The 16447-nt window shown below is 39.8% G+C and overlaps 1 protein-coding gene across 19 annotated transcripts in view; it reads right to left on the bottom strand.

The window, feature by feature from the left end:
- Nucleotides 1–16447, bottom strand: part of SYNE1 (spectrin repeat containing nuclear envelope protein 1) — a 500805-nt gene that overhangs the window by 398867 nt on the left and 85491 nt on the right. For all 19 annotated transcript variants that reach the window (XR_015133337.1, XM_086318390.1, XM_086318389.1 and 16 more), the window contains exon 3: nucleotides 12347–12408. Coding sequence is in view for 18 of the 19 variants with exons in the window: in XM_086318390.1 (XP_086174516.1) it covers nucleotides 12347–12408 (62 nt within the window). In the remaining variant the exon portion in view is untranslated. The remainder of the gene's footprint in view (nucleotides 1–12346; nucleotides 12409–16447) is intronic.

Consider the following 16447-nt stretch of genomic DNA (forward strand, 5'->3'; position numbering starts at 1 on the left):
GTTCTGTCATCTTATTCAGAAAATCTAATTAGACATTACCAATATCTCCAGAAACAAAGTGAAGTAATTAAAAAAAAGTTATGCATAATCTGTTTATCCTTCTCTCCCTTTATAACAGTACTATTGTGATTATTTTCCACCTCTGTTTGGCAAAAATGAGAAGATGGTTCCCATTCTTTACTGCTTCCTATGACAGATAGCATAAATATTTCCATTTCCTTAATTATTTAATTCGATTTGGAATAAATATCCCAAAGGCAGTAACTTTGCCCTCCGGCTCAACTTTAAATCTGCTTGAAAAACTGCTCTTAACAACTTTCATGTGTAATCTTTCTTTTTCATTATATAGTTTAAAAGAAGCATACTCCTCAAGTTATTTGTTTTATTCAGGATGAAGCTGGATTTACCCTTTACCCATCTCTGTTCATACTCCATAGCTGATTCATCAACAAATTGTTGACTTTATTTTCAAAATTCACCCAGAATCCAGCCATTTCTTACCACCTCCACAGCAATGACCTTGGTCCAAGCCAGTCCTCTCTCACCCGAATGACCCAACAATCTCCTACCTTATCTCCTTCCTTCATCCTGTGTCTTCTTCAGTCTATTCTCAACAGAAGACCTATTTTCTTTCTCTCCCGTCCTTCTCCCCAAATGTGATAAAAGCATCACAGTGAAAGGGTTACTCCTCTTGTTTTGTTCACTGTTGCAGTCTCAGTATCTAGAATCTCGCTAAGCATATCAAATAACATTTTAAAATATTTATCGAATAAATGTATTAAGAAAAAATATTTCTAAAAGAGGGAACTTTGATAAACATTATCAAAACGTTTGGCAATCTGCATAAACTTTGCTATGTCTACATCTCTGTTATTAACAAATTAATGTTAATGTTAGTTTCTCGGTCATGTCCGATGCTTTGCAATCCCATGGACTGTAGCCCTCCAGGCTCCTCTGTCCATGGAATTCTCCAAGCAAGAATATTGGAGTGGGTTGCCATTCCCTTCTTCAGGGGATCTTCCCAACCCAGGGACAGAACCCTGGGCTTCCACATTGCGGACACATTCTTTACTGTCTGAGCCACCAGGGAAGCCCAAAACGTTGGTTGCTCAGTCATATCCAACTCTTAATAAATGCCATTTATTTTGAAATGACAATTTTCTTTTTAATCTTTTAGTTGCATATTTGGAAACAATTCATTAGTATGTTTAGGATTACCAAACTAGTTTTACAAAATCAACTAAAGAATTGTTTCTGGGGTGTATTATTACATTTACTTTTTCCTCTTTGTCTTTTTAATCTCATCTTAGTTCATTAATAGTCCCACCAAAGTGAGTACAAGAAACCGAAGGATCAAATTTCAGTTTTGAACATTTCCATATTATCTTTTAATACCAGTGGTGGAAAGACAACTGAAGAAGAACAAAAGCAGCCACTGAGGTGATATTTTATGTCTGTGAGGATGTCGATCAAAGTCATTACTAGTATGGATTATTGAAAAGCATGGAAAGCATGTCAAAAGTGTTCCTTTAAAAGGAGTCCATGTATTTGACTTGGTCTCAAAATGTGCTCTTAATTGAACCTATTATGGGTTGAACTGTGTGCTCCCTCCATGATACATGGAAGTCTAAACCCCAGGTACCTGGGGATGTGGTTTTATTTGGAAGTGGGATCTTCAGAGAAGTGATCAAGATAAAATGAGGTCATGGTGGGGAGGGGTCCTAATCCAATATGACCAATGTCCTTATATAAAGGGGAAATTTGGACAGTCACACAGGCACAGGGGCAAAGATTGGACTAATGCAGCTGCAAACTAAGGAATCCCATATACCCCAGGCCACCACCTGAGGCGAGGAAGAGTCAAAGAATTCTGCCCAGAGTCTCAGAGGGTGGCATGGCTGCCTAACCTTGAGGGCAGTGAGATAATAAATTTCTCATTTGAAGGTACCCAGTAGGTTGCACTTTGTTATGGCAAACTCACACAGAATGTAAATAATGTTAATGGTGCTTTTTTCCCAGCTCATCTAAAAAGCAAGGAGATGCTCGTGACTGAGGTCATCCGAGAGTTGGTACTTAGAGTGTTCAGTTCTTATCCTTCACAGCTCCTTAGATCTAAGGCTGGCAGACGTGGAGTGGGTTGTTTATTGCATCCTGAAAGAGATGCTCCTTTTATAGAAACACGAAACAATGGCTGTTTCAGACCTATCTTTTTTCCCAAAGGACTTAGTGTCAAACCATATATTTATTTCAAAGCCATATATTATAAAGAATGAATCCAAGGTATTTAAATATAGATATTCTATTCCATTTGACAAATTTACAGAAAAGTGAAACTATAACCATTTGATGACAGAGTGTAGCCAATGTTAATTTTAAGATTATTTATATATCTTTTTCTAATTAAAAGTAAAACTTCGGGGGAGATATTTTTGGAAAACACATCTTTAAACTGGCATCTTTGGGGGCCAATGTGACACTATACAATAGCTTTTGAATCTTGCTTAAAATTTAGAAATTCACCATGATAGATACATTTTAAAATGTGAAAGAACACATTTATTTAGTTCTTTTTTTAAATTTCTTTTTCATTGGAAGATAACTGCTTTACAATATTGTGCTGGCTTCTGCCATACATTAACACGAATCAGCCGTAAGTTTACATGCGCCCCTTCCCTTTTAAACCTCCCCCTCCTCCCTATCCCATTCCGCCCTTCCAGGCTGTCATAGAGCACCAAGTCGAGTTCCCTGCTATACAGCAACTTCCCAATTCATACGATAATGTACATGTAATGTAAGGTAATGCATATGTATATGACGATGTATATGCTTCAGTGCTACTCTCTCAATTCTTCCCATCCTCTCCTTCCCCCGCTGTGTCCAAAGTCTGTTCTCTGCATCTGTGTCTCTATTCCCCTTCTGCAAATAGGTTCATCAGTACAATGTTTGTAGATTCTGTATACATGCATTAATATACGGTATCTGTTTTTCTTTTTCTGACTTACTTCACTCTGTATAGCACATTTTAACTGTCGGTTTAAAAAATGTTTTTCATAAATTCGTCTGCTCAGAAAGGTAGACTATTGTGTTAGACCTAAAAAACCTGCATGCAGTCTTCAGGTGGGAATCCCCTCAAATTCAAGTCCACCCCACTCTGTGCTTCTCTCTCCCCCATCTCAAACTTGGGCACATCCACACCCTCCTTCCCATCACCACTCTGGCCTCAGAGATGGGGACTTTGGTGGAAGTATTCTTTATCTCTGTAGAAATATCCACCCTCTACTTGTGCTCCAGATTTTCTCCCCACCATGCCTCCTCAGGAGACTTGTGTCTTAAAATAATCTTGTCTTCTTTCTTTATCAGCCTATCCCTTTCCACCAGTTCTTGAGCTTTCCCTTCCATAAACACACACTTAGGACCACTCTTTATCGAAACAGCTCTTACCCGATCCTATGTTCTATTTTAGCTAATACTCCTGAACATGTAAAACACACTCAGATCCTAACATCTTCCCCTCTCGTTTACTCATCAATTTGCTAGAGTTGGGTTTATGCCATGACTTGGTCACTCCCAGTGATGGCTAATGACTTCCGAATTGCCAAATCAAATGGGTCCATCTCTACCAAGTTAATTTCTCCATCTGTAGTTGAACCCATTAGCTTTTCCCCAAAGTCTCTTATATTCTCTTTGTAAATGATCCTAATCATTTGTTCAAGACAGAAATTTAGAAGTCATTCTTCACTCCTTCTCCCCCAACCTTCCCAGGAATGACTCAATAGTATTAAATCCACCCCTGGATAACACTTTTCAATGTATCCACTTTTCTCCATCCCCCCAGCACTGTTTCAGTCCAGCGTATCTCATCTGACTTACTGCAAGTTCACTCCAACTTCACTTTTACTTGTTTATATGAGAGGGTGTGGGGAAATGAGAGAGGGGGCGGGAGAGAGAGATGAGCGGGAGAAGAAAGGAGGGAGGGAGGGAGAAAGACAGAGAGAACGATACTGAAAGAGGGGTTTAGCCCAGAGTGACCATTTGTTTTTCCTAAGATTCTTTAATGTGTCCCAGTGCCCATAACACAGCATCCGAACCCGTTTAACGACTGACCTTCAATTGAGTTTCAGTTCTCTCTGTCGCCAGCCCATCTCTGAAACCTGTATTTGCAGGTATTCTGAGCTTCCTCCATTTCCTTTACTGTACCAAGCTCTTTCTTACTCTAAACTTTTGAAAACATTAGCTCCTTTACCTATCCAATCTCAAGACATTTCTCAGGTTCCAGATGTTTCTTCCTCTGAAAACCTAAGGCCCTCCATTGGGTTACTTGAGTGGTTGGTTGCAATTGCCCTGTGCTCCCTAACACCCTTGACTTCCCCACTCATGGGATTTCACTCACACACACACACCTGTAATTGCTGTCTCTTCTGCTACATATCAGTTCCATGATAGCATGGATTATAGCTGTTTTTGTTCACCATGCTGCTGCTGCTAAGTTGCTTCAGTCGTGTCCGACTCTGCGACCCCAGAGATGGCAGCCCACCAGGCTCCCCTGTCCCTGGGATTCTCCAGGCAAAAACACTGGAGTGGGTTGCCATTTCCTTCTCCAATGCATGAAACTGAAAAGTGAAAGTGAAGTCACTCAGTCGTGTCCAACTCCTAGCGACCCCATGGACTGCAGCCTACCAGGCTCCTCCATCCATGGGATTTTCCAGGCAAGAGTACTGGAGTGGGGTGCCACTGCCTTTGTTTACCATAGTACCCACAATCTGTAGCACATAAGCGGTGCTTGAAAAGTATTTGCTACATGAATTGTTCATCAAATGAAGCATGGGCATATAACACAGTGATTAGTGCCCAAACTTTGTAGTCCTGGGACTGAAATCTAGTTTTCCACCTACTTGTTATATGACCTTGAGCTTATTAACTAACTTTAAGTTTTGGGTTCACAATCTATAACGTGGTGAAAATAATACTTATATTTGATTATTGATGTGAGATTTAAATAAAAGATAAAGTAGCAAAGGCACAGTAACTGGCACATGGATAAGAGTTCAATGAACAGCGGCCCTGGAATTTAGAAAGATATTTAGCAATGAGTGGTGATAGCTAGCACCGAATCAAGATCTAACTTTGAAAAACTATTACATGGATTGATATTGGGCTAATTAAAAAACAAATACCCTACCTTCTTTCACTGACAGAGCAGACAGAACAGAAAGAGTCAGGTTTCTTCTTAAAAAGGAAGAAAATTATAGGGTCCATGTTTAAATGTGAAACTCCCTTCCTGAAAGGAATTACCAGGTATATGAAATAAACAGAATTCACTAACATTTGCTAATGTTATATCACACTGTATCGACAATTTGTGACTCACAATGCTCAGCATAATCACAGAAGCATAAAGTGTTCAATTTGAAAACAGCGAATATTTTTAAAAAACTGATAACTGTATCCACAAGTTTGAACAATCTACTGAAAATTATCAGGTTTTTTTCTTACTTTTAATAAAAGTTTTGTTTTGAGAAAAGCATGTTTTTTGAAAACAGATTGCTCTCTCATTTGTACCCTATCACTTTATACTCTTGTCAAAATATTTATAAAGAATTGTTGCAATCGAATAAAATGTCATCCATGAAAGAGTTTATTCTTTTATTTAATTAGCAGTAATTACTTTACTTATTTGCAACTGAGAAAAGCAGCCTAGAACAAAACTGAAATAAAAAGCCTCCTCAAATTCATGTCCATGAAGCATCTTTTGAACATCTCCCATGTAGCCAAGACTAAATGACCATAGGACAGAAGAGGAAATTTTCTTGCTTCTCAATTCAACATTACAGCTCTTAAACCTGTCACCACCTGTTTTAGGAAAAGGTCAATTTCCAAAAAAGATTTTGAGAAAACAGATACAATCGTTTTTTTCCAATTTACTGAAATATAATTGACACACAAAGCTTTCTTTCTAAATAAGAAGTCTTGTAAATTGTTCTTTAAAATAAAAGCTTTATTTATTTTTGTTTAGTTTGCTTAAACAAACTATGAAACTTTGCCTTTTAAAGAAGGAACTATAGTAGTAAGACATTATCACAGATTTTAGGGTGAGATGGTTTACCATCCTAGTTTAAATCCATAAAAATCCTCAAGACTTATATACAATCTCTCAGGCAATAAAGATCCTGCAAAATATTTACAACTTGCATTCTAGAAAAAAGTTGAAACTTTTCTTTTTCCTGCCAATTTAGCATCTTTGTCCTTTCTCATTTTTTAGAGAACTGGGAACTGAATCAGTCAACACACTGATCTTGAACTTCCCAGTCTCCAGAATTTCAAGAAATACATTTTCCTGGTTTAAGCCACATAGTCTATGGCCACAGTTGACTAACAGCGGGTCTAAGCCGGCTGCATATTTACTGGACAAAGTAAATGAACACAAACAGTACACCAAACCGGACTCAATCTGACCCAGCAAATTACAAAACACCAGGTTGTTTCAAGGCTGACAGCGATTAGGGCTCCATCCTTGGAGCAGACTGTCAGTTACAGGACAAACCACTGGCCTTTGGTATTTAATAAGCAAGAAGGAAGAAGAAAAGTTGGCTCCTGAATCTCTAGAGGGTAAGAAAAGACCTCGAGGCAGATCAAATTGCCTCTCTGTGGTGCATTCTCTAATGAGAAGCATTTTTATTCTAAGTATGGTTTGAGGCCTGCTCTATGACTGAAAACCAGAGGCTAGGGAAGATATCTGTGTATCATTAAAAGGTAAAACAGATAGCTATGGGAACCTGCCATATAGCAAAGGGAGATCAGCCCAGTGCTCTGTGACCTAGGCGGATGGGGTGTGAGGAGTGGGGGAGGAGATTCAAGGGAGGAGGGTCTATGTAAACATATGGTTGATTCACTTCATTGTATAGCAGAAATTAGCACAACACTGTAAAGCAACTATACCCTAATTTTAAAAAATAAAATAAGGGGGGAAACAAAAGGGTAAGTAGGAGCTGAGGACCAAAAATCTAAGAAGCTGCTTTCCCAAGAGACTTAATAAGACTCTGGGCATAATACATGCTTCTGTGGAACCCAGGTAACTAAGGTGTGTGTGTCTGTGTGTCTGTACAGGTGCATGTTGTCCACATCTGGGGTGACAGACTGATGGACACACTCCAGCATCACACAATGTCACAGAGACAACAGGCAAAGTGACACAGTGTCAAGAAAGTGAAAGTGAAAGTCGCTCAGTCATGTCCGACTCTTTGCGACCCCAAGGACTATACAGTCCATGGAATTCTCCAGGCCAGAATACTGGAGTGGGTAGCCTTTCTCTTCTCCAGGGGATCTTCCCAACCCCAGGATCAAACCCAGGTCTCCCACATTGCAGGCAGATTCTTTACTGGCTGAGCCACCAGGGAAGCCCTACAATGTCCAGAGGCCAGATCAAAGATATGAACCTGATCTTGCTTCTGTTGCAAGAAAGGCATTAGTCTCAGAAGCAAGTGAGCACATGGCATTGGGGAGGGAAGAATGTGCTTCCATTTAAATTTGGGTGGATATGTAAATGTGATTTCAACCATACTGTAAAGCCTAGGTTGCATAATTTTTCTTACAGAGAAGGGATACAGAGAGAAATAGAGATGGAAATGGGGATAAAACAGGGACCGGGGATTGAGATACAGATGGAAGGGAGTTGGGTGGAGGTGCGATGGAGGAGGAGATAGGGTGGGAGAGATGGAGGTGACACAGGAATGGGAGCAGGGTGGGAGGGAGAATGAGCGAGAAACAAGCCTGGAACAGGAAACTCAGATAGGAGGAAACTCAGATAGGGATAAAGGTGAGCAGAGGGTGGGGACAACAGAGAGGGGTGAACAAGCAACCATGGGATCAGCTGCCAAGATAGTCACAGACGTAAACATGCACTCTGCAGCCCTCCTAAAACTCTGAAGTGTCAAAGCAGGGTCATGGGGTCAGATTTGATTTTCAAAATGTTTTCCGACTATGAGTGAATCAGAAAAAGGAAAATATTTTCCAAAGAAGTTGTGGTTTTGGCAAGATACTATGCTGTCACTATAGATAAGTTCTGGATAACAAGTATGGGCATCACTGTTTCAGTTGTCAAGAGACAGGAAAACAAATAACAAATACAGAGGAGAAAACAACAACAAAATTTCTATGGCAGTAAGTTTCTAATGGAGCAGTTGTGGAGATAGCAATTTTCTGGGTCTTTCCAAATGATACCATCAACATAAAATGGTGTAAAGTAGGGAAACCAAGTGGATTTCAGGCTTACATCTGCATTAAAACCTCAGCAGCACCAACGACCAGGTGTATGATGAAGTTCACTATAAAATAACCTGGGTTAAGCACCTAGCACAGTGCCAGAAATTAATTGTTATTTTTCCTCATGTGATTGATGTCTTTACTAGTCTCATAAAGTAAGGAAAGATAACGACTCTTTGCTGTTGCTGTTTTATTAAGCAAACGGTGCTTAGTGTTGTGCCCAGAGCTATTGCGGTTTCTTTTTTTAATTTGAGTAAGTTGCTTTACAATGTTGTGTTAGCTTCTGCTGTACAACGAAGTGTATCAGCTATGTGTATACATATGTCCCCTCCTTCTTGAACCTCCCTCCCACCTCACCCTCACGCCATTCCTCTAGGTCACCACTGAGCACCGAGTTGAGCTCCCTGGGCTATATGGCAGCTTCCCACCAGCTATTTACTTACACGTGATAGTGTATATGTGTGAATTCCAACCTCCCAGTTCACCCCACCCCTCCGCCCCTTCCCCGTGTCCACATGTCTGTTTTCTATACTACTACTAAGTCGCTTCAGTCGTGTCCGACTCTGTGTGACCCCACAGATGGCAGCCCACCACGCTCCCCCATCCCTGGGATTCTCCAGGCAAGAATACTGGAGTGGGTTGCCATCTCCTTCTCCAATGCATGAAAGTGAAAGTGAAGTTGCTCAGCCGTGTCCAATCCTAGTGACCCCGTGGACTGCAGCCCACCAGACTCCTCCGTCCGCATTTCTATTCCTGCCCTGCAAATGGGTTCATCTGCACCATTTTTCTAGATTCCACATACACGCATTAATATATAATATTTATTTTTCTCTTTCTGACTTATTCTGTATAACCTGTATACTCTAGGTCCATCCACCCCTCTACCAATGACCTAAATGTGTTTCTTTTTATGGCTAAGTAATACTCCACTGTGATTCCAATAATTAGCACATCTTAGAGATTTCACAGCATTGTTGGGAAGGTGAGATATGAAATAGTATTAAATCACTTAAGACACACTGAACTTCTCCACCTGCTGCAGGTTCTGGAGGAGTGCTGAGATTTCAGATTCTACCAAACCAGAGGCAGGTATAGCAGAGAGGACACAGGGATGGTGCTGGGAGATGGTTGCCAGGGAAACTACTTATATTCTGGAGCATTTGCTGAGGCCCCCCTCACTGTTTCACACGTGGTCAGAAATGACTTCACGAATGAGAAAGCTTTGCACTAAACATTAAAGGTAGGACTTAGATATTTAGACAGGAAATAGTAGGAGCAAGGTCTCCTAGCAGGACTAAGAAAAAGAATGGAAAAGGATACACACTGGTATTCCAATACCCATTTAGCACAAAAATATGCAAAGCAATTTGAAACCATGAAAAAATGGTGATAAAAGTAAAGTAGAAAATGAGCTCCTGGCCTACAATCTCTCTGCAAAGGCCCTTTGTATACTGTGTGCCGTGGCACACATTCTCATTTTAACTTCTTTTTAAGAATTCAGTATGTAAATAAGTATATCCCAGGAATTCTGCTTTAAAATCTCCCACAAAGATATTCAACTCCATTAAAAAATAAGTATGAAAATAATTAAAAACTTTTTCACCACTCAGATTTAAAAATACTGCTAATCTTAAAGGTGATTAATAGTGTGAGGAAAGAGGCATTCTCATAAGTTCTTGGTTATTTATTAAATTTATAAATGTGCATGTGCTGTGCTCTACTCAGTCATGTCAGATTCTTTGCAACACCATGGACTGTGGCCCTCCAGGCTCCTCTGTCCATGGAGATTCTCCAGGTAAGAATATTGGAGTGGGTTGCCATGCCCTCCTCCGAGGGATCTTCCCAACCCAGGTATCGAACCCAGTTCTCCCACACTGCAGGCAGATTCTTTACCACCTGAGCCACAAGGGATGCCCATGAATACTGCAGTGGGGAGCCCACCCCTTCTCCAAGGGACCTTCCCAACACAGTTATCAAACCCAGTTCTCCCACACTGCAGGCGGATTCTTTACTGTCTGAGCCATGAGGGATGCCCATGATTACTAGAGTGGGGAGCCCATCCCTTCTCCAGGGGATCTTCCCAATCCAGGAATTGAATAAGGGTCTCCTGCATGGCAGGCAGATTCTTCACCAGCTGAGCTACCAGGGAAGCCCATAAATGTGTATACTTGTGGACTATCCACCTATTTCTAGAAATTTATTCTAGAAAGTAGAAAAAAATAACACAAGTGTACAGATATATACATGCCCAAGGACTTTTAGTGTGGTATTTTATATAATATTAACCAATTGGCAACAACCTAAGTGATCATTAATAGGCAACTATTATAGCTAGTTTGTAATTATAATTTTATTATATTTATAATAAAAATGTTATTCAGCCATTAAAATGTTTCTATGACTCTGTATCTATTGACATGGGAGGATGTGCTGAGTGAAGTCAGGCATCCAGAACAGTATCCTCTAGAGGCATTTACATGAAATTATGCATGTCCATGTGAAGGGAAACAGTGATCAATGCTTCAGTAATGGTTGCATCAGGATTGTGGGATTTAAGGTGATTTTTACTTTCATTGGGCTTCCCTGGTAGCTCAGATGGTAAAGAGTTCACCAGCAGTCCAGGAGACTCAGGTTCGATCACTGGGTTGGGAAGGTCCCCTGGAGAAGGGAATGGCTACCCATTCCAGTTTCTTGCCTGGAGAATTCCATGGACAGAAGAGCCTGACAAGGGTCCATGGATCCATGGAAAGAAGAGCCTGATAGGAGTCCATGGGGTTGCAAAGATTCAGACATGACTGAACGACTAACACTTTCACGTACTTTCATTACATTTTTCTAAGGACTATTATCAAAATGATTTACAACAAGCACATAACCATTTCACAATATGAAAAAACAATAACTCTATTTTTAGTTTGGAAAAGCAAGAATTTTGCAAAAGATGACCAGTCTCTAGTGTAAGTAATGACCATGGAGAGATGGCACCCTCCTAAGCCTGAGAAAATGGGCCCCAAAATTCTTCAGTGCCTTGTCACAGGGCAGGTTCTGAGTGCAGCCACTGGGCCAGAGAATTCCCATCTTACCAAGAGGTTTTTGGAGAGAGATCCTAGAAAAGACAAGCCTATTGAATCCTGTATCTAGACATGTTGTGCTAGTCTCCAGTTTTTGCTGGACTGTGAGCTTCCCAAGGCCTGGGAAAGTGTTTTGCAATCTTCTTTCCTGTCTCCAAAGCCTAGCAAAGACACAGAGTAAGCAGTAAATGTGTACCATACCACTGAAATTAGTTGTCGTGTTTTGCTTCTGAACGATAAAAGCTTTGGGGGAAGTCCCCAGTCAAAAATTGCTCATATTAATAGGATTATACCTTGAACACTACAGGTAGCACCTCAGCAAAGATCCTCTAACTGAACACAGAAAATCATTGTATCATCGACATTATTTTTACAAATGCAGTGTTTTTTGGTTCACACAGTTGTTCATCAACATTATAAGAGATTAATTTTATTGTAATGTACCTACCTGGGAATTTCTTTTACATTAGTATTTATGTTCAAAATAATCACAACGAATGAATACATAGTCTCCCGACACCATCCAACATCAGTAGGCATAATCTCAGAGTGATTAGTCTTTGTAGTGTCCTGACCCCATAATTACTTTTCTATAAAAGCACTTGAGAGGGGAGTCTAGACACCATTACAATCTCTTCAGATAAAATTCTCTGCTCAGGGTAGACCACTCATTGTTTCTTTCTGTTCCAAACAGAAACAAATACAAACAAAAATCTAGCATGAATTCTCCTTCTGGTATGGCACACAGGTTAGTACAGAAGAAAGAAGTGGATGAAATGTTCCATCAGGATTCATGGAAATGACATGAAATAACTGCTCTTTACTCTGGTTATCTGTTGATTATCTAAAGGCAAGGTTAGCAAATGCCACACGTAGGTGACAATCAAATTCATAGGACTGCCAACACTGACTAGTTAAGAGTGACAACGATCGTGGTAGTGCTATTTTATGCTGTGAATTTAATAATTTATTGGCTCAAACTAAATAAACATAGAACTCTGGGGAGTTTTATTTACCTTGGCCAGATGAGAGTTGATCCATTTTGTGAAAGTACGTTTTTGTACTATCTCTTGCTCATCTAGAAGAAAAAGAATTTATCTGGTTAGATAACAAGTCAGAAAGTTGTATCATGAAAAAATTCATAGTCACACAATTCTAGAAATGATTATTATATATAATATATATGCTATATATAAGGCAGATTCTTTATCAACTGAGCTATCAGGGAAGCCCTAATTATCTATAATAATATATATAGATTATTTTATCTTGTAATTCATCTTGCCAATTATTATCTTGAAGGAAAAATCAATAAGGCTCCAAATATATTAAGGAATTTGACTATTTTTTTAAAAAAATCATCAGCAAATACTTTAAAATTTGGGAAATTTTAGCCATATGTTTACTCAGATGTTAAAGCGTCTGCCTGCAATGCGGGAGACCTGGGTTCAATCCCTGGGTCGGGAAGATCCTCTGGAGAAGGAAATGGCAACCCACTCCAGTATTCTTGCCTGGAGAATCCCATGGATGGAGGAGCGTGGTGTGCTACAGTCCACGGGGTCGCAAAGAGTCAGACACGACTGAGCGACTTCACTTTTCACTCACTTTATTTTCATTCACTTACTGAAAACTCATTGAATAATTAAACTCAATAAGCTGTTAAAAAAAACATTCACAGAGACCAATTAACTTCTATGGGATGCAGACAGATAAACAGGACATGGTCTCTACCACAATGACTCTAAAGGGAAATTTCCAGAAGACAACATAGGCAGTATGCTCTTTGGCACTGGTCTTAGTAACATATTTTTAATACTCATTCTCAGGCAAGGGAAACAAAAGCAAAAGCAAACAAATGGGACTATATCAAACTGCAGAGTTTTTACACAGTGAAGGAAACTATCAACAAAACAGAAAGGCTGCCTACAGAATGGGAGAAGATATTTGCAAATGATGTATCCCGTAAGATGTTAATATCCAAAATATACAAAGAACTCATATCACTCAACATCAAAAAAAAAAAATCCAGCTGAAAAGTGGGCCGAGGATCTGAATACATATTTTTCCAAAGAAGACATATGCATGGCCAACAGGTATGTGACAAGATGCTCAACATCACTAATTATCAGGGAAATGCAAATCAAACCACAATGAGATATTATCTCACACCTATTATTACAAAAAAACAACAAATAAGAAGCATTGGAGAAAATAACAAGGATGTAGAGAAAACGAAACCCTATGCACTATTGGAAGGAATATAAATTAGTGCAGCTACTATGGAAAACAATACAGAAATTCCTCAAAGAATTTAAAAACAGAACTACCATACAATCCAGCAATTCTGCTCCTGGATATTTAGAAAATATCACTATTTAGAAAAGATATATGCACCCTTATATTCACTGTAGCATCATTTACAATACCCAAGCTATGGAAACAAGCTAAGTGCTCATCAATAGATGAATGGATAAAAAACAAAGAACATGATGTGGTATAAACCCATATTTATTAGTCAGCCATTAAAAAGAATGATTTCTTGCCATTTGCAACAATGTGGATGAATCTAGAAGGTATTATGCTAAATGAAATAAGTGAGAAAGAAAAAGATAAATACTGTATGATTTACTTATATGTGAAATCTAAGAATTAAAAACAAATCATAGATACAGAGAACAAACAGGTGATTGCTTAGAGGCATTGAGGGGAGGAAAGAAATAGGAGAGTGAGATTAAGAGGTACAAACTTTCAGCTGCAAAATTATGAGTCACAGGTATGAAATGTACAGGGTGGGGAATATAGTTAATTACTATGTAATATCTTTGTATAGAGACAGTTGGTAACTAGACTTATTGTGGTGATCACTTCGAAATGTATGAAAATAGTGAATCACTGTGTTGTGTAACAGGAACTAGCATAGTACTTATACTTTTCAACTATACTTCAAAAACAAACAAAGCCATCAGATCAGATCAGATCAGTCGCTCAGTCGTGTCCGACTCTTTGCGACCCCATGAATCTCAGCACGCCAGGCCTCCCTGTCCATCACCAACTCCCGGAGTTCACTCAAACTCACGTCCATTGAGTCGATGATGCCATCCAGCCATCTCATCCTCTGTCGTCCCCTTCTCCTCCTGCCCCCAATCCCTCCCAGCATCAGAGTCTTTTCCAATGAGTCAACTCTTCGCATGAGGTGGCCAAAGTACTGGAGTTTCAGCTTTAGCATCATTCCTTCCAAAGAAATCCCAGGGCTGATCTCCTTCAGAATGGACTGGTTGGATCTCCTTGCAGTCCAGGGGACTCTCAAGAGTCTTCTCCAACACCACACTTCAAAAGCATCAATTCTTTGGCGCTCAGCCTTCTTCACAGTCCAACTCTCACATCCATACATGACCACAGGAAAAACCATAGCCTTGACTAGACGGACCTTTGTTGGCAAAGTAATGTCTCTGCTTTTGAACATGCTATCTAGGTTGGTCATAACTTTCCTTCCAAGGAGTAAGCGTCTTTTAATTTCATGGCTGCAGTCACCATCTGCAGTGATTTTGGAGCCCAGAAAAATCAAGTCTGACACTGTTTCCACTGTTTCCCCATCTATTTCCCATGAAGTGATCGGACCGGATGCCATGATCTTCGTTTTCTGAATGTTGAGCTTTAAGCCAACTTTTTCACTCTCCACTTTCACCTTCATCAAGAGGCTTTTTAGTTCCTCTTCACTTTCTGCCATAAGGGTGGTGTCATCTGCATATCTGAGGTGATTGATATTTCTCCCGGCAATCTTGATTCCAGCTTGTATTTCTTCCAGTCCAGCGTTTCTCATGATGTACTCTGCATATAAGTTAAATAAACAGGGTGACAATATACAGCCTTGATGTACTCCTTTTCCTATTTGGAACCAGTCTGTTGTTCCATGTCCAGTTCTAACTGTTGCTTCCTGACCTGCCTACAGGTTTCTCAAGAGGCAGGTCAGGTGATCTGGTATTCCCATCTCTTTCAGAATTTTCCACAGTTTATTGTGATCCACATAGTCAAAGGCTTTGGCATAGTCAATAAAGCAGAAATAGATGTTTTTCTGGAACTCTCTTGCTTTTTTGATGATCCAGCGGATGTTGGCAATTTGATCTCTGGTTCCTCTGCCTTTTCTGAAACCAGCTTGAACATCAGGAAGTTCATGGTTCACATATTGCTGAAGCCTGGCTTGGAGAATTTTAAGCATTACTTTACTAGCATGTGAGATGACTGCAAAGTCATAGAAAAAGAAATCAGATTTGTGGTTAGCAGAAGTGGTGGTGGAGGAGGGGAACTGTATGAAGGTGGTCAAAAGGTGTGACTTCCAGTTAAAAGATAAATTAAGTACTTTATTGTTGCTACAATGCAATGAACAATGCACTACAGTAATATACAACAGGATAAATACAATTGACACTGCTATATGTTATATATGAAAGTGGTTTAAAGACCATAAATCCTAAGAGTTCTCATCACAAGGAAAATAATTTTTTTTTCAATTTCTTTAACTTTGTATCTATATGACATGAGGGATATTCACTAAACTTCCTGTGATAATCATTTCATGGTGTGTGTAAGTCAAATCATTACACTCTACACCTTAAACTCGTATGGCGCTTCATGTCCATTATATCTCAATAAAACTGGAAGAAAAAGGTAGGCAAGTCAAAATAGAAAAAAAAAAATTATAATAAAAGTAAATATTTAGAGGTGGAGAGAAACAAGAAAAGGAAAGTATATAGTGAAGGGTACAGTAATGTACCAAGATAGAAGCATTTCGGGGACTCCATCCCATGGGGAGTGTGGTGAACATACTATAGGGTAACCTCCAAGAACTCCCACATCCTAGAGTCCATAACCTTTGTGTGAACAACTGCAGCCAGAACCTGTGAACTGCTTCTAATCAACAGAAGACAGCAAAGGGGATGGCATGCCACACCCATGAACGTGTTACTTCATGTAAGACTCCTTCTGAGCTGACTGGAGCGAGACACTCTCCTTTTGGCGTAAACAACCAAACAGCCAAGATGTGACCAATCCCTGGAGAGGGTCCTGGAGCAGAGAACTGCAGGCTGCCTCTGGAAGTAGTGGGTGAGGGCGGCAGCCTC

The sequence above is a fragment of the Bos grunniens genome, chromosome 9 (assembly GCF_055505025.1).
Source record: "Bos grunniens cultivar Pamir isolate PY7600 chromosome 9, Bosgru_T2T1.0, whole genome shotgun sequence".
Taxonomy (NCBI): Eukaryota; Metazoa; Chordata; class Mammalia; order Artiodactyla; family Bovidae; genus Bos; species Bos grunniens.